At 42.0% G+C, this 18,795-nt stretch overlaps 1 protein-coding gene across 1 annotated transcript; it reads left to right on the top strand.

Annotated features, from left to right (window-relative positions):
- Positions 1–635: 635 nt before the first annotated feature.
- LOC135526474 (gamma-aminobutyric acid receptor subunit alpha-6-like) lies at positions 636–17,811 on the top strand. Its single transcript, XM_064954872.1, has 9 exons — positions 636–845; positions 1,078–1,196; positions 2,258–2,325; positions 2,473–2,693; positions 2,913–2,995; positions 4,647–4,790; positions 5,465–5,617; positions 9,413–9,669; positions 12,361–17,811. The coding sequence occupies exons 1-9, from the start codon at positions 760–762 to the stop codon at positions 12,895–12,897; spliced, it is 1,668 nt and encodes a 555-aa protein (XP_064810944.1). The 5' UTR covers positions 636–759; the 3' UTR covers positions 12,898–17,811.
- Positions 17,812–18,795: the final 984 nt, after the last annotated feature.

Consider the following 18,795-nt stretch of genomic DNA (forward strand, 5'->3'; position numbering starts at 1 on the left):
TGTGTGTGCGTGCGTGCGTGCACGTGTGTGTGTGTGATTGCATATTGCACCGAGACTGACCCATTTGAATCTAGAATGCAGTCTTCCACAAGCAACATGACTCTTTGAGTCTCATCAATTGCTTTAGATAAGGTGAAGTGGTGGACTGATGCAGAAAATTTTGATATTGCACGGAAAACTGAATATTTGACATACACACACGCACACAGTCATATTTGGGTTTTTTCTCAGCGTATATGGCTTAGCATATGGTCCACTCTAAATTAAAACGTTTAACAGCAATTTTGTCACCATAGCTTTGGGGCGAGGGTGTAACTAAATACAAGCAGTCACATCCTGATTTGAAAGCTGTTGGTCTCACCACTGGATTTATTGTGCGGCAGACGCACAACACAATTTTGCCATACAAAATTTCAGCGCAGAACAGTGCACCGTGCACGTCTATTCTATTCATCTCTCAAGTCAAACGATGGTGTGAGACTGGGGGAGAGCATACATACTGGACTGGTGGATGGATGCCAACAACTGAGAGAAGAAGGTGTTTGGTTAAGTCATCGAGCGACAGCCTGAAAGGTGCGCGCGTTCAGATGCTCCGCTGGCACGGGCTTTTTTCCCTGGCAAGAGAGAGATAACGGGATATGCTGCTGGAGTTGCTTTTGTGCCGTTCCGCTCTCTCTGTCTCTCTGGCTTTAATCTTTCCTTGGGACAAGACATTTGCCTAAGGGAGATGTGAAGAGGCTTAAAGTATGGCATGCAACGATGGTTTCTGCCAAGAAGGAGATGGTGACTGCGATGTACCCTAGTTATATTTCGACTCTCTTCTACCTTTTCTGCCTGACTGCTTGGTGAGTTTCTAAAATACATGATCTGGGGGGCTGATTTCTCCTGTTAGATTGGCGCGAGCTGCTCTGGTGCCGCTGTCCATGGTCCTGAAGACTCTAGGTGCTGAAATCCAAAAGTGCTCTAACTGTGTCATATGGTTGTGACTCCCAATTTTGTCATCCATAGCCTGGGTATCGGGGAAGCTGCTGTCTTTCACGATAACAAACTATTTTGATTATTTGTGTCGTTTTTCAGTGTAAAGAGAATATCTGGAACGATAAAAAAGGATGAAAGACTATATCCCGAGAATTTCACACGCATTTTAGACCGACTACTGGACGGGTATGACAACAGACTGCGACCTGGATTTGGTGGTAGGTACCTATCTGAAGCAGTGACCGTTTTCGGCTGTTGAATGAGTTTCTATGTTTCTCAGAGACGGTCGAAAATTATTATCACTATTGTGCCAATGCTATTGAATAGTTTAGATAGGGTATGAGGTTGCGATCAAAATTGCATTGCATTTATCAACCAGAGCTGTTCAATACTGTTTCAAGTGAAACATGTTGCTCTACTGAGTTACGAGCACTACCTCCCACAGATGTACAACGACATTCCATGTTTCAAAAGCTGGTCATCATGAATTGAATTAACACTTTCTTATATTCACTGCTTTGACTCTTATGTGCGACTGAAAACGGTATGCTACCTTCAAATGTTTAAGCGAGTTTAGTTATGTAATCGCTGAGGAAAAAGCCGCTTAATGCACAATTTAAGTAGAAAGAGTGCAGATGTACTTTTTGTGTCTGTCAAATCCTCCACGAGCTCAGAGTATCAGACGCACGTTTAAAGACTATGCATTTAACGAGAAGTAACCTCTTTATCGTTCATTAGGCCTACAGCAATGACATCTGACATGCATGTCGTTGTGCTTGAAAATACCTTAAACTACGCTCTTCAACTCAAGCCTAAAAATTATTCCAACTCAGGGCCCGTAAACTTCAGGACTCACCCTTCAAGTGTGCATAGCATAGGTTAGATACTGATCGGCTTGTCCCAGAGGTTTATGTTTTAAACCTATTTAGCTATTTTGCATTCCATTATATGCATGCTTAGAAACTGGTGCAGGTTGTTAGCTAGTCATAAGCTATAGGCTATTGCATACAGGGCATTGCCAGCTATTTGGGTTAATCGTTTTGGCACACATCCACACAGCACTACCAACCCAACGTTTGGCCCATGTTCGGCTGTTTCTGGGGTTTCATGTTTTACATATTATTCCAGGCCTACAGGTGAATACAGGTCAAATGAGGGTTGATGCTTAAAGGGTGGACTAGCAAACCAGAACTACTAGTCTAAGGTCTATTGGGGCTGTAATGGGATATGCCTAGGTATTCTAGGGATTGTGAAACTGATTAAATTGTTCTCTCAATAGGTCCAGTGACAGAGGTGAAAACAGACATTTATGTGACAAGTTTCGGGCCTGTCTCTGATGTTGAAATGGTATGTACCAAATCAAGAATTTGAAACAGATGAGTACCCGAAAATAAGTTTGACTGACCATGCACTTATCGTTTCATATAAGAATGAAGTCCCAAACATAACTGTTTATGTCTGACATTTGCCAATTTCTGTCTTTTGCTTCCTCAGGAGTACACCATGGACGTGTTCTTCAGACAGACATGGATGGACAGGAGGCTGAGGTATGAGGGGCCTATCGAGATCCTCCGCCTCAACAACATGATGGTCTCCAACGTGTGGACTCCAGACACCTTCTTCAGGAATGGCAAGAAGTCTGTGGCCCACAACATGACTGCCCCCAACAGGCTATTCCGCATTATGAAGAACGGCACCATTCTTTACACCATGAGGTAATACATTTGCCAAAATGCTTTACACCCTGATGCTTACATTACCCAGCATGCCAGTGTTACAATGCTAAGTGCTATTCAGCCTACCTACAGTATCCATCATAAAAGTAGGGCTCCACTGTATAGATATGATGCATGTTTGAGCTATGTTTAGACGGGTCCCAACTCTCTCCAACTCCCATTGGTTCTAATATGTTTGGGTGTATGTGTCCCCAAAAGGTTGACTATCAGCGCAGAGTGTCCGATGAAGCTGGTTGACTTCCCCATGGATGGACATGCATGCCCTCTCAAGTTTGGAAGCTGTAAGTATGATATGACACTGTACGTCTATTCTAATACTGTATCAGGAGTGACTTGATGAAGTGGTTCTTAGTCCTTGTTCTGATGACATGCATACTTCGGAACACTGTGCATTTATTGGCATACAACCCAAAGCAAATCCACCTGTACTGTTTCTTAGTAGATCTTAAACCTGACACTGTTTACGTGCTTACATGCTTTCATAGTAAACTCATTTGTCCTTTGTCTCAATTTATTTAGTATGCAATGTTTAAAAAAAACTATTTATACTTCAATGCACTAAATCTGTCCCAGTTCGTCACATAAATGAAGTTGACTAATTGGGTTAGAAGAATATACCATTCTATTGTAATACCATTACCATATGAATTGTCAAATTCTTTCTTGTCATATTTGAGGATTTCAGACATATTCCCAGAGTGAGAAGTAATTACTTTTCTGACTAAAATGCTAATAATACATTACATTCTTTTTGTACCAAAAACAGAACAAAGAAACCCAAAATCAGCACTATTATTCATAATGAGAGGTCATCAGTGACTTATCTTCGATGAAAGAATCTCTCCAATGAGCCTTCTTTCTTGTCAGAAAACAGTAGTGATTTAAGATAACATCTGCTGAGGGGGAAACTAAAGAAAGGAGGAGGAATGAAGGATGGTTTTCCCATGCACTTCCCAATCCTCCCCCAATCTGTTATCAGCAATTGTGACATTGTAGAGGTAGAGGACAAAATAGATTCCTCTGTTATCATTCTGTCACATTACTCTTGGTTTAAGATAGTACCTTCCCATCCCATCCTCCCATCCTGGCCCAGAGTCAGGGAAGTAGATGTTGGACCCGATGGTGTAAAGGTCAGAATCCCTCTCCTCGCCCCTGGTTAGCTCAGACCTATTCCGGTTCTCTCCAGAGCTGGTGTGTGTCGGAGCGCCGCGCAGCTTTCCGCTCCACAACACGCCCCAGCTGGCCCATTTTCCCGGCGCAGTTGGTGTCCTGCCGACTTCGAGTCCCCTGTGGGAAACGGCAAATGAGAACAACGTAAGGGGGCATGCGTAGCCGGAGACAGACCCTAACATAAACCCAAGCCTGTGTTCTCGTTTTTCTTTCAGCCCTGTCTTATAGGAACTCTCATGTCACATTTCACTGTTTTTGCAACATCTTTGCAACGTTGGATATTCAAAAACATTGTACCAAAGAGCTCGTGAGACCAGGTAGTTTGTTTAAAAGACAACTCATTGCTATTGCTATTGTACTACTCATTTTCCATCAAATTATGAGGAAAAGATATCTGAAAATCCAGAGAGTGTACCATTTGAGGTAATCTTCAACATTTGCATGTATTAAGTCAGTGAGTGAAGTGCAGATCAAGTGTGACTGGACTTTTCACGTCAATATGTCTCTTTCAAATGCATTGTGATCACCTGACTAAATGGGGGAGATAGAAACATTTCTCATGTTCTCAGAGTTTAGAGTTATGAAGAGGATGTCACCGGCTTACAGTAGTCATTCTTTCATAAACTTAAACGTGACATTCTCTCTATCCTATAATAAATCCTCTCCTCTCTCTCTGTCTCACTCTACAATTTAGAATTGGCCTCAACCCCCCCCCCCCCCTCTTGAGAGTTTAATCCAAATCTTTTCCTTCTCCACCCTCAGATGCATACCCTAAAACAGAGATGATCTATACCTGGACCAAAGGACCACAGTATTCAGTGGAGGTTCCCCCAGAATCCTCCAGCCTAGTGCAGTACGATCTCATTGGCCACACTGTCAGTAGTGAAGAGGTCAAGTCAATCACAGGTATGATGGGCTGGTGAAAAGCTGCTTCCCATTGGTTAGATATAGTAGATATCCCCAACTCTAATGATGGGCTGGTGAAAAGCTACTTACCATTGGTTAGATATAGTAGATATCCACAACTCTAATGATGGGCTGGTGAAAAGCTACTTACCATTGGTTAGATATAGTAGATATCCCCAACTCTGATGATGGGCTGGTGAAAAGCTACTTACCATTGGTTAGATATAGTAGATATCCCCAACTCTGATGATGGGCTGGTGAAAAGCTACTTACCATTGGTTAGATATAGTAGATATCCACAACTCTGATGATGGGCTGGTGAAAAGCTACTTACCATTGGTTAGATATAGTAGATATCCACAACTCTGATGATGGGCTGGTGAAAAGCTACTTACCATTGGTTAGATATAGTAGATATCCCCAACTCTGATGATAGTGATGCCATTCTTTGTTAATAATCATTTACATTTCTTCATCAGTTCTTACTTCAGTTTGGAATGTTTTCTCTACAATGGCTTTGTCCAAATAACTGTTTGACACCATTTACCTCAGAGAACAGAGAAGACACAATAAAAACTCCATGCTACCAGAAGTCCATTATTTCCTGTCCTCTTGCTCATTGTCTCATGCCAGTCATGAACTAATCAACTGTGATATCTATGGCTATCCGCCAGGTGAATACGTGGTGATGACAGTGCACTTCCACTTGAAGCGGAAAATGGGCTACTTCATGATTCAGACATATATCCCCTGCATCATGACAGTAATTCTCTCCCAAGTGTCCTTCTGGATAAATAAAGAATCGGTCCCGGCTCGAACAGTCTTCGGTAAGTATTACTCACAAATCCCGCCATTCTGTAGAATACGTCTGTTGAGAGGCAGAGAAGATGCAAATGTGAAGAGGGAAGTGCCTCTTCTGTGCCGTCTCTGTCTCCATTTTTTCTAGCTGTGTAGCCAGAGCATCCGACGTTCTGTCTTTAGCCTCTCACACATCTATTAAGGTCTACGATTAATTAAATGTGTGTTATACTTCTATTTTTGTTATCCATCAAATTGGCAGTTGCATTTGCCAATATGCCCACTTGTATAGAAACAGAAGTGTTCGTTCCCCACGGTGGGTGGAGTCAGAAATGAAAGAGTACACCTTTAAGCTGGGAACCTTGTGCACCTTTCATGGAATTACTGTACTTTACCAGATGTTCATCACATATCCTCTGTCTGTTTGCCTGGTCTCCTATCAATTCCACACCACCTTTCCCTTTGTTGCGTAATCCGACTTTTACAAGTGCTCTGTGTAAATCTGCATTTCTGTATTGCATAATTGAGTATCCATTTCTTGTATTATAGTCTTCAGTCTTATTATTTTTCATGCCCATTTAGTTTGCTGAACTGAAATTAACTTTAGCACTTAATTAACCTCTCCTGGAATTTTTTTTAGTGAGACATGGATAGAATTTTAGCTAGCTTGTGACTAGTACTTTTTAGACGGGACTAATAGAAAATGAGCCAAACTAGCCTGTCAGCTAGTAACATTTTTCTCTTTTGAAATATCCCATAGCACAGATTTTGGACACGGGCTAGTAAAAATTGCTGTCTACTAGCCTGGCTGGCCAGTGCCCAAAATCCTTCAATTCCATGCCTGGTTGTAGAGGATTAGCTATGTAGGATAGGGTCCTTTTAGTGTAGAAGAAATCTAGTGCACGTGGCTGAGTAATGTAAGGTCAGTGGTTTCTGAGGTGTACTGTTGTCCTCCTGCTAGCTTCTTCTATTTCTTCAATATTGATTGCTGGGATGTTGGTTATATGGGTGATTACTGGGGTGTTGGTTTTATGGATGATTGCTGGGGTGTTGTTTACATGGGTGATTACTGGGGTGTTGGTTTTATGGATGATTTCTGGGGTGTTGGTTTTATGGGTGATTGCTGGGGTGTTGTTTACATGGGTGATTACTGGGGTGTTGGTTTTATGGATGATTGCTGGGGTGTTGGTTTTATGGGTGATTACTGGGGTGTTGGTTTTATGGGTGATTGCTGGGATGTTGTTTACATGGTGATTACTGGGGTGTTGGTTTTATGGGTGATTACTGGGGTGTTGGTTTTATGGGTGATTACTGGGGTGTTGGTTTTATGGGTGATTACTGGGGTGTTGGTTTTATGGGTGATTGCTGGGGTGTTGTTTACATGGGTGATTACTGGGGTGTTGGTTTTATGAGTGATTGCTGGGGTGTTGTTTACATGGGTGATTATTGGGGTGTTGGTTTTATGGATGATTGCTGGGGTGTTGGTTTTATGGGTGATTGCTGGGGTGTTGGTTTTATGGGTGATTGCTGGGGTGTTGGTTTTATGGGTGATTGCTGGGGTGTTGTTTATATGGGTGATTGCTGGGGTGTTGTTTATATGGGTGATTGATGGTGTGTTGTTTATATGGGTGATTACTGGTGTGTTGGTTATGTGGGTGATTGCAGGGGTGTTGGTTATGTGGGTGATTGCAGGGGTGTTGGTTATATGGATGATTACTGGGGTGTTTGTTATATGGGTGTCTATGAGGATGTGTGACTTTCATGGGCACCACTGTAAAATAATTGGAGGATATTTTGTTTGGGAAAAGTACTGTTTTGGCTGATCCAGTGGGGTTGGTAGTTGAAAATACAGTAGGTTTAATGTCATGAGAAGGTAATTGCTTTTTGCTCTTGCATGTGTTGATGGAAATATGCATTTCTTTATGAGCACCCACTTTTGACACTTACATGCTACTCCACATGATGTTGGTTACTGCATCTGTTTCATCTGTGGGCCTATTCATTTAGCCCACTGACTTTCTTTCAGGGACACATATCGCTGACTCAATGGGTTCTACTCGTATCTCAGCAGCTGTAGAGGCCAGTGTGTGTTATTCCACCGCCACATTGATTCACACAACGCCCCAATGCATCCCCTCAGTCCCCTCCCGTCTCAGTGGCAAGCTAATGAAACTGTCCAATATGTGACAGGAGGGTGTCGTGGGAACATAAATATTGTTGCATTGGCCAATCCCCCGGGCTGTGGGGCTGTTACAGTACTCTTTCGTCTCTCGCGTGTGTGTGGGAGTGTGCACTAACGCACAGGCTGACTGGCATTTTCTTCCCTTCTCTCCTCTTCCCACGATATAACGTTCCATTTTCTGACTCTGTGACTCCAAGCCTGGCACATATAATGGTTGTAGGACTATGTTTGGGAGGGAAAAAAGACATTGACTTGAGGGATGATTAGCAAAGCTCCCCCTGGAGGCTCAAGGTGTTATTGTCTGGTGATGTTGGAATTTGACATTGACGTTATATAAAACTAGCCTGGTCTCAGATATGTTTGTCCAATCAATGTCTGGCATGACAAAGGCCATAGGGGTTGGCAAAACAGCACAATGAGATCTGGGACCAGGCTAATGAAACTGGCTCCGCCTCTTGAACATGCACTGGTCATGTTAACCATTCTGTTCCAATCCAAGCAACCTTCATTAAAGCAATGAGATCCATTCTGTCCTAATCCAATAAATTTTATAGCAATGAGACCCATTCTGTCCTAATCCAAGCAACCTTAAATCAATGAGGCCCATTCTGTCCTAATCCAAGCAATTTTAAAGCAATGAGACCCATTCTGTGCTAATCCAAGCAACTCCAAAGCAATGCGTTCTAATCTTAACAATGTGTCACAAGATAAGGAATGAAAATGCATGTATTCCAATAGAAACAGGCATTATTCAAAAATTGGATTGTAATAGCTCATCTGATTAAAATCAGTCACACCTCGTTAATCGGTATCAAGAAGGATTGTGCCTCTGATCTCGCCAATTAACCCAATGAAAGATGTGAATATGAACGAATATCCTAATATTAAAGCTAATATCTACCTCTGGATATTTCGTCCTCGGAATCATACATTACAGAATCATCCGGTGGTCGGCTGAGTTTAGACACATAATTATGCTGCGAGTCACGTCAGAGCAGGTGGCCTGGCGTTACATATTGTGTCATATCTCTAACATAAAGGTGATTTTCACTAAATCACATTTATAGCTATTTGCTAATAATCCCAAGGACATGTGACCTACAAGTTTATTGTAACTCCCCAGTTATTGTAATGGTATGATCCTTGGTGCAGGTCGGATTGGTTATTGTTTAAAAAGGAATTAGAGAGGAGGGAAAGTAGGTATGCTACGGGGTCACTAGGGCAATCTCATTAAGAGGGAACGCATTGGAAGCAAAGGTCAATAGGTCATCGATTGGAGGTTTACAGGTCATTCTAGTGTCACAAACATTCTGTTTCCTGTTTTTCATATTTAGCATTAAGGCTGTCATGCATTGATTTGTGTGCTGAATTTTCTAAATCATTTTCATAGATTTTCTAAGAAGTTGTAGACCTGAACTAGCACACCTGATTCAATTAGTTATGTGATTGATGATTAGTTGATCAGTTGAATCAGGTGTGCTAGTTCAATACATTGAACAGCTGGGGGTCCCTGAGGAAAGGTTTGAGTAATTCTGATATAGAGGATGGTTAGGCCTTCTGTTTTAGTTTTATTATTTTAGTGTGTTGATGTAACTTGTATTATTTTGACTACAGCCAAGGTTCAACTTTTTCTCATTTTCAGGCATCACCACAGTCTTGACCATGACCACGTTGAGCATCAGCGCGCGCCACTCCCTCCCCAAGGTCTCCTATGCCACAGCCATGGACTGGTTTATTGCCGTGTGTTTTGCCTTTGTCTTCTCCGCCCTCATCGAGTTTGCTGCCGTCAACTACTTTACCAACGCAGAGATGGAGAGACTGAAAAGGAAGCCGGCAAAATGCCCACCGGCCCCCCAAACAACCCCAGTGAAAGTGAAGGATATGGAGGAAGTTCTGCAGGTGAGACTTAAGACTTGTTTTCATTCCCTTTACCCTTCAGAGACTGACGTGTACACTCCCTTTCAAATGGAGATTCAATTCAAGTCTAAAATATCAGCGATATTGAAAGGCCATGTTTTACAAACTTTCCGATTTGCTTTTATTTAAAGACTCTTTTGTGACAGATGAGAATTAAAGAAGCGTTTACAATGACTGGCATTTCATTAATCACATGATCACCCATTCAAAGAAATGCATTGGAAATGTCAGACAATACTATCACTGAAAGTTACTTTATCATTGATAGTTTGAAGTATCTCGGCCCCCCCCCTCTTTCTCTGTACCGCTCTTTCTTTGTACCCCTCTTTCTCTGTACCGCTCTTTCTCTGTACCGCTCTTTCTTTGTACACCTCTTTCTCTGTACCGCTCTTTCTTTGTACACCTCTTTCTCTGTACCGCTCTTTCTTTGTACACCTCTTTCTCTGTACACCTCTTTCTCTGTACACCTCTTTCTCTGTACCCCTCTTTCTCTGTACCGCTCTTTCTCTGTACACCTCTTTCTCTGTACCGCTCTTTCTCTGTACCGCTCTTTCTTTGTACCCCTCTTTCTCTGTACACCTCTTTCTCTGTACACCTCTTTCTCTGTACACCTCTTTCTCTGTACACCTCTTTCTCTGTACACCTCTTTCTCTGTACACCTCTTTCTCTGTACACCTCTTTCTCTGTACACCTCTTTCTCTGTACACCTCTTTCTCTGTACACCTCTTTCTCTGTACACCTCTTTCTCTGTACACCTCTTTCTCTGTACACCTCTTTCTCTGTACACCTCTTTCTCTGTACCCCTCTTTCTCTGTACCCCTCTTTCTCTGTACACCTCTTTCTCTGTACACCTCTTTCTCTGTACACCTCTTTCTCTGTACCCCTCTTTCTTTGTACCCCTCTTTCTCTGTACCCCTCTTTCTCTGTACTCCTCTTTCTCTGTACACCTCTTTCTCTGTACCCCTCTTTCTCTGTACCCCTCTTTCTCTGTACACCTCTTTCTCTGTACACCTCTTTCTCTGTACCCCTCTTTCTCTGTACACCTCTTTCTCTGTACACCTCTTTCTCTGTACACCTCTTTCTCTGTACACCTCTTTCTCTGTACCCCTCTTTCTCTGTACACCTCTTTCTCTGTACCCCTCTTTCTCTGTACCCCTCTTTCTCTGTACTCCTCTTTCTCTGTACCGCTCTCTCTCTCTCTTTCTCTCCCTCTCCATGATAGCATGAGCGAGAAGCATGATGACGATTCACTTCCTGAAGGCCAAATAAGAATAGTAAATGGTGAACACACATTAAGTTTGGCCTGTTTAGAGTACAGCTGTCTGCTTAGATCAATGCACGCCATTTGTAATCCAGCGCAGAGGCTTAGCAATATTATCCCTAAAAATTCTAAATATGCTCTGAATGTCCTACATGTGCTTGCTTTCTTGTGATTAAAAAAGACTCTCCAGCATTTTAAGATACACGTGTTTTGAAGACATGCATTATAGAATGGGTAACATGTTAAATAGTAATAATAATAATAATTGACCTATAGTTGCAATGTGACGCAAACATGTTGTTCAGCATTTTACAATCTGTTCTCTTGAAAGCATATGCATGCCTAAAGCGTGTGTAATGGGGTTTGACCAAACATGTTTTTATTGAATTCATTACTCCATACATGTGATCTATCAGAAACACAGGCCTACTGTAGTAAGAACACAATCCTATATTTGAGGGCATTACATTGTGCGGTGCTACATTTCTTGCGTCACAGTCCAACTGTTGATTGATGGCTGAAACCCACCAGAAAACAGCCATACATTCCCCCTGTGTGGCCCGAAGACTACTTAGTTTCTCTGTGGATCTCAAATCCTCGTGTGGAATAATCTCGCCTGAATGCAGTTTTGTGACAACGGCACATCAATGGATTAGCAGGTTGCCACGGCAACGCAGCCGGGGCACGTGTGTGTGTGTGTGTGTCTATAGGTTTCAGATGCCTCTTTTCCTAGAGAGCCGTGGCCCCAGTGGGGAAATCTGCTCTGCATTAGGACCTGTGGCGTATATTGATGTCGCGCAGATTTTTCTAAACCTTACCTTCCAGCCATAGTGTTGTCAAACTTAGCTTTGAATCCACAGTTCTCCGACTCAAATCTCTCAGACAGGAGGCCATATGGTTAGCTGTTTAGAAACATTCCATTGGGAGTCAGTGGGGGAGTTATCACTGGTGAGGCTGTGGTTAGAGTGCAGCAGCGCCCTCTACTGGGGTTGAAATACTACGATTGCTCTCAGGAGATGAGCTCTTTTGATGTTTTACTGTACTGCCACACCACCCCATGGAACAGTGCTTGTGACATAAGTTTGTGTGAAATTACCGAAAGCCTACCCAAATAATGTCTTTGAGCTGGGTTATTCTACCATACAGACTAAAGTAAGCCAGTCATATTCAGGCCCATAGGCCAGGTTTAGAATGGGAGGTTTCTGGCTGTTTTATCCTGATAGTCCTCTAGCACGGAGAGGTCTATATAGTTCATATTTATCAGCACAATACCATTGTCATATTTTACCTTACCACAAAGAATTAAGTGAATGTCTAATTTCAGTCAAATGTCTCCTCTTCAAGGTGTGTGCTCTTGTTGTTGCACAGTTCACTGCAATATGGGTTTCTTGCTTATTGTTCCTCCTCCACAGCATAACCCTGATACCAATGGGAACCTTCGCAAACGGATGAACTATATGTCCCAGCAAGACATCCAGAAAGCTGAGTCAAACAGCACAGCAGCTACAGGGGTAACCAGGAGACAACCCCAGTCTGGCCAATCGTCTTCATCCACGGGGTCGACTGGGGACACCATCATCCTACCCCACTCCAGCCCCGGCCCTGCCAGCCAACCGAACACCTCCTTCACCACCCTGTCCGTCAAGAACACGCCCCCGGCTCCACCCACCACCCCGACAATACCAGCCAATCAGAGCCAGCCCACTGCTGACTCCTCCCTCCAGGACCTCCTAGGACCTAGACTGGAGCACATTCAACTGATGGGTAAAAATGAGCCCAAGCAGTCTCCATGCTCCCAGCCGACCACCACCGGTATGGGCGGGACCAGTAAAATCGATAAGTACGCTCGCATCCTGTTCCCAGTGTCCTTCGGAGCCTTCAACATGGTCTACTGGGTGGTTTACTTGTCCAAAGACACTATGGAGGCCAAATTTCGAGGCCAAATCTAGTTTCTAGCTCCTCTAGGGGTGATCTTGGGAATCATTTTCTACACACTGTATAGTGACGGGATAACAACAATGGGTTCTCTTGAATCCTATCAGAGCTCTGGAGAAACGAAAGATGACATGATAAGGAAACCAGACATGCTGGACAAGAGCCTTAAATAATTACACCTAGGAATACTAATCTCAGAACATCTGTTTGTTTCATTTTTCTTCTGAGAATGTGCATGGTAACAAAACCATTCCAAATATGTCTGAATCAAACAAATCACAACTAGGCCATACCCTGAGTGGCCATATCCAATATGCAATACAGTAACGGTTTGATGGATTGGTTAGTTTTAATGTTAGTAAGTACCGTCACTGACGCAAAATACAGTAATTACTGATCTTAGCGAAAACGGCTAATAGATCCCTCTAGTCTTAGCAGGCGTTGTTACAATGACACAGGATTAGGAGTCACTATCGCCGAGGGTGAGCCGGACACACTACAAGTCACAAGGTGTCAAGAAGAACAGAGATGCATTGACAAGCAGATTTGGGGTGTATTTTCTCCCTTACTGATAAACACCGGTAGATATCTGGGTATGTTGTCATTTGTTCTGGTATCAGATGTAGATCCATTTTGTCCACTCAAATCTACTTTCCACTCCCAAGCCTGTACAGCAAACCTCGACCAAGCTTTGTTAACAAGAGTAGAATGAGGTTACCATACATGCTGGCCTACTTTGCTCAGTACCCTACAAACAACATTTCCAGGGGATAAGGTTCCTCTAAGCCCTATTAGTTCAATATTCTGAGTACATTCCCTCCAACAACATTCTAGGGAGTCTTTGGTTGAATGTTCAACTATGAAATGATGTGTTTTCCTTTTACGTAGTCTGTTTCTGGAACAGTGTATTAATGTATTCATTAAACATAAAATAAGAATATTGATAACTCACAAAGGAATATATTGTAGGAATCTGGTGAAACCCTTTGTCTTGGGAACATTTCCTCTGAGTTCAGGGATGTTAATTTCTTTGCAGCTGTGGGGGCCTGATTGAGGGTTTTCATGGGCCTTTCATGTACGGTACCTGTTATTGTCCATCATGAGGTCAGAGGAAGGGTCATTCCCCATATCATCATTTGTTACATTGGTGTAGAATGCAACTATGAGTCCATCAGAGACCACAAGTTATGTTGGTTAGGGACTTGAGAGATCGGGAGGAACGTGTATAGTGACTATGCAATTCTCTCTGGGCGTTTCCTAGTGCATTAGCCTTGAGTGCTGAGGGTCTTTAGGGTCCTATAACCAACTTTGGATAGCTTTCCACTGATAAGGTACAAAGTTCCACATTTCTCAGTCCTAAATGTGCTATGTCCATGGCATCTATGCAACCTCTCTTATAGTAAAAGTATACTGCTGTCTCCCTGAGGACAGCTCCGCTCTCGTTATCAGCTGAGGTGATGTCATCTGCAGAGGCATGGTTAGTGACTTTCCTAATGCCTGGTTTCCTGCTAATGGCTATTATCACCCAGACAGGTCTTACATAGTTGGCCCCTCAGTCACTGTTGACATAATAGTGCATTAAGTTCCTGCAGATGGGGCTCAAAACAGAGAGGCTGATAGACAGCTCAATATGTCTGCCTCAGCCTCGTCTCCTTGATGCACTCGTGTGAAATTGATTCTGCACTCCCAACTACACACACACACACACACACAATCACACACACACACACACACACACACACACACACACACACACAATCACACATCCACGTACAACACACACAATCACACATCCACGTACAACACACACAATCACACATCCACGTACAACACACACACTCTTTAAGGAACTTGTTTGCAACCGGTGGAATGGTGTGTTTTGATGCATTTTGTGTTCTTTTCCCCAGTATTTTCTCTCAATAACACACCTTGCCTAGTGATTGATCAGGTGTCACGGGCAGTTCGCCTTGCTTGTTGAAATAATTTCAGGCTAGAGTTTATTTGTTTTTATTTCACCTTTATTTAACCAGGTAGGCAAGTTGAGAACAAGTTCTCATTTACAATTGCGACCTGGCCAAGATAAAGCAAAGCAGTTCGACACATACAACGACACAGAGTTACACATGGAGTAAAACAAAACATACAGTCAGGTCTGCGGCCGGCTAATGAAAGTTGAGTCTTACCTAAAGAGCTCCTGGTTGCTGTGTGGGAGCAGCGAAACAAGTGTAGCGAGTCTAGTGTATATACGCAGAGAGCTCTTGTAGAGGATGTGGTTGACTGGTTACGTCTAATACAAAAGCATCCCCCTGGGTGCTCAGCCACAGTACAGCAGAGGGGGAGGGAGGTCATTATGCAGGCCCAATAAAGGAACACATCGACATCACTTGTATTCGTACAGGCCCTCAGAATGTTTGGTCTACGTCTTGAATAACTAAATGAGACTGCTTAGAAGAAGACCTGTGGATATGATGTGTTAACTCACAGCAAACCCAGGCCTAATCTGTCCACTGCTTAAGCCCAATGGTTGAATAAATGTTGCCCCTAAAGATGTTCTCAGACATGGTCCCGAAGGTCAGTAGATCAATTGATGGGACATAAGCTAGTTATAAAAGCAATGTACTTTCAAGTCAATAATATGTGCGATTTACTTTTCAGTGTAATTGTGTTTTACACAAAAGACTCGTGTGGTTTGTGTTCTTATGTGGCAAGCATCATTTCAGCTTGGAAATCACAATAGGCTTCCTCCACCAATTTGAACATGTCTGTCATACTGGACTCCGATGCTGAGCTTTGACTTTGTTTTCTGTGTTAGGGATGATTTCACAGACCTAGATCAGCCTAGTCCTATCTACTGCCACTGGAAGAGAATCAGATTTGTAATTGACTTAGCAATGTAAGTCTTTGTCTCTGAGAATAACTGGAGATATTTTTTTTTCATTGTGCAAGCAGTTATGTGAGCAAATATCCATAAATGCTCCTTGGACTGCCTCCAGAACCAAGCCCAGGCGAGGAATAAAACTGCGAGAGGGATTGGGATGGCATACACGTAGGTGGAATAAAAAAAGGCATTGTTACTTCTTTCCAAGAGGTTAACCCTTAGACAAAATGGTGAACTCCTCCTGACTGTACATACTCACAACAATAACCGAATGTCTTTGTACAAAATACTGACGTTGTGTGTTTTGTAGTCAAGAGATTACCATTGCAATTGGCTATGCAAGACGAACATGATAAAATTGTGACATAGTGCAGGTGCCCATTCTGGGCCTTCTGAGAGGAAGTGACATCACTCTCAGCCAAATAAACTGAGTGCATAATGTGACATTGATGGGTCTGGTTTCTTGATCTTCTCTTTCTATAATGTTAAAGTAATTAATATGTTATGTGGTCAGTCATTAGGCTGTCATTTTCCCAGCCACATGTCTTCACCCTATTTGGTAAAAAGGCTTACTGTGGTGCACAAAAGAGAATCTGTGAGTCTCTTGGTATAAATGTTTAATGGCATCCATATTAGTACAACTTCAGTCATGGTCCTCAAACCTCACCCCTTGCTCAGGTAAAAAAACATCAACCATCCAGTTCAGTTCTCTCTGTTTTTGGACTTCCTAACCCTTATGGCTAAAATGTTAGTAACTGCAGTGACAGCCCTGGCCTTCATTTAATAATATATTGCCTGTAAATAACATGAACAGTTTGTTGGTGCTCGACTTGAGAGGTAATTTCACAAAGCAATTAAAGCATAATTAAGAAAAATGACTTCATAGATGTTTGGCTGAGGGCTTGTCATTGACAAGTGCCAGACAATAAGCTGAGGGGCTCTGACTCATGCTTGTTATAACCTGCTGCTGCTATCCCAATTTTACTCACATCTCCCTGGTTAGCATGTCACAGCAGTCAATGATGTGTAAGCAACTTGACAACAACCCCAAACGGGAGTGAAATGAGAACATTTCTCAATTAGCGGAGTATTGTGTCTGAGTACAGTCTTGGCATTTTATTTCTTGACCCAGAACAGTTTTGACTGGTCATGTAGTCCATTTATTTTTGGGGGGTTATGGTAAGACGTTATATGTTTCATCATCAAGGGTTATATTTCATTTACTTGAAATTATTGGAATCCTACCTTGTTTCCTACCTTTGCCAATATCAACACACATCCTCCTCGCTCCTCCCCCTGGTACATAAAAAGGCATATCATTTAGGTCAGTACACTAGTCTGTCCTGCTTTAAATATGTTTAGTGTTATGCCCCCTTGCTGACATTTAATGATGTTACACCAGAATATTAAAATAATGTGTGAGTGGTCATTATGAAGTCTTATCAAGATTTTATACAGTCAGAATTTTCTCGGTAATGTCTTGCTGTCTAACCTAAAAAAGGAGAATCGTGCATTGTTCTCTTAGAAAAATGTAAAACTTCAGGTGAAATAGACAATAGAAACTCAGATGTATTTTGATAGTTTGTGACCCCTGAAGTGACCAGGGCAGGGGTCTCCAATGGTGGAAAAAGTACCCAATTTTCATACTTAAGTAAAAGATACCTTCAAAGAAAGTGACTCAAGTAAAAGTCACCCAGTAAAATACTACTAGAGTAAGTCAAAGTATTTAAATGTACTTAAGTATCAAAAGTAAAAGTGTAAATAATTAAAATGACTTGTATTAAGCAAACCAGATGATTTTCTAGTTTTTATTTTATTTTACAGATAGCCAGGGGCACAGTTCAACACTCAGACACAATTTACAAACAAAGCATTTGTGTTTAGTGAGTCTGCCAGATCAGAAGCAGTAGGGATGACCAGGGATGTTCTCTTGATAAGTCGGTGAATTAGACAATTTTCCTGTCCTTCTAAGCATTCAAAATGTAACGAGTACTTTTGTGTGTCAGGGAAAATGTATGGAGTAAAAAGTACATTATTTTCTTTAGAAATGTAGTGGAGTAAAAGTAAAAAGTTGTCAAATAGTAAAGTAGTAACAAAAAAAAAAAACTTAAAGTATGGGGGTCTCACACCGGTAGATCGCATGCTATAACAGAAGCTCGCAGCCCACCTATGAGTAGCTATCCAAGCAATTCTAAAAGGACATTAAAAAAAATTGTGTTCCATCAAAAACTGTCAAACATAAAGCTCCCGGCTACTATCCAATCAAAGCCACATTGACATTATCCCGTCCCTGGTTAGCCACTATTGACAATATTGGTTTAAAAAGCCAAACGTAAAACAATATCTGCCAATTAATTTCCAGCAATATGGATGTCTGTCTGTTTTGGTGCACACATCACTCTGTATGTAGCCTGTTATGCTAATGATAACAGTCTTGTGGGTAGACCAGAAAGACTTTCCCCAAAAATGATGTTAACTGCAAATAGACTTACCTGAAAGATATTAGGATTATTTGTCCCAATTGTGTGGCCATTGCAAACTCTGCTATGACATGCTGCAGCAGCAGGCTTAACAGCAGAAACATCACCAGACAGACACGTTTCTTTCTTGCTTAATGAGTAATTAAAGGGAAACTACACTTAAATCTAAATGGGAGTTTTCACACCTCAAATGGTCTTCTGATGTGATTTAAGTGCTGATATGGGCTCAGAACATCAATTTTTGTTGTTTCTCTATGAATAATTGAAAATAGAGTGAAAATCTAAAACCAGGAAAAATACAAAAGGCAATTTTATGGGGCCCCATTAGAGCTGTTTATTAACCATTATTTTGTCAGGTATATTGACAGAAAATACACAAAATACACATACAGGGAAGAGTTGCAGGGTAGAGGAGAAGAAAAGAATGGTCCTATTTCAAAGCTATATGAGTAGCTCGCAACATGTTTAATTGCTAGAAAAGGTTGGAGACCCATGGCTTAGGGAATATTCCTAGATTGATTCAAGGTCAAGAGAGGGCTAGGGAACCTACAGTT

The sequence above is a fragment of the Oncorhynchus masou genome, chromosome 32 (genome assembly GCF_036934945.1).
Source record: "Oncorhynchus masou masou isolate Uvic2021 chromosome 32, UVic_Omas_1.1, whole genome shotgun sequence".
In the NCBI taxonomy this organism is placed as follows: Eukaryota; Metazoa; Chordata; class Actinopteri; order Salmoniformes; family Salmonidae; genus Oncorhynchus; species Oncorhynchus masou.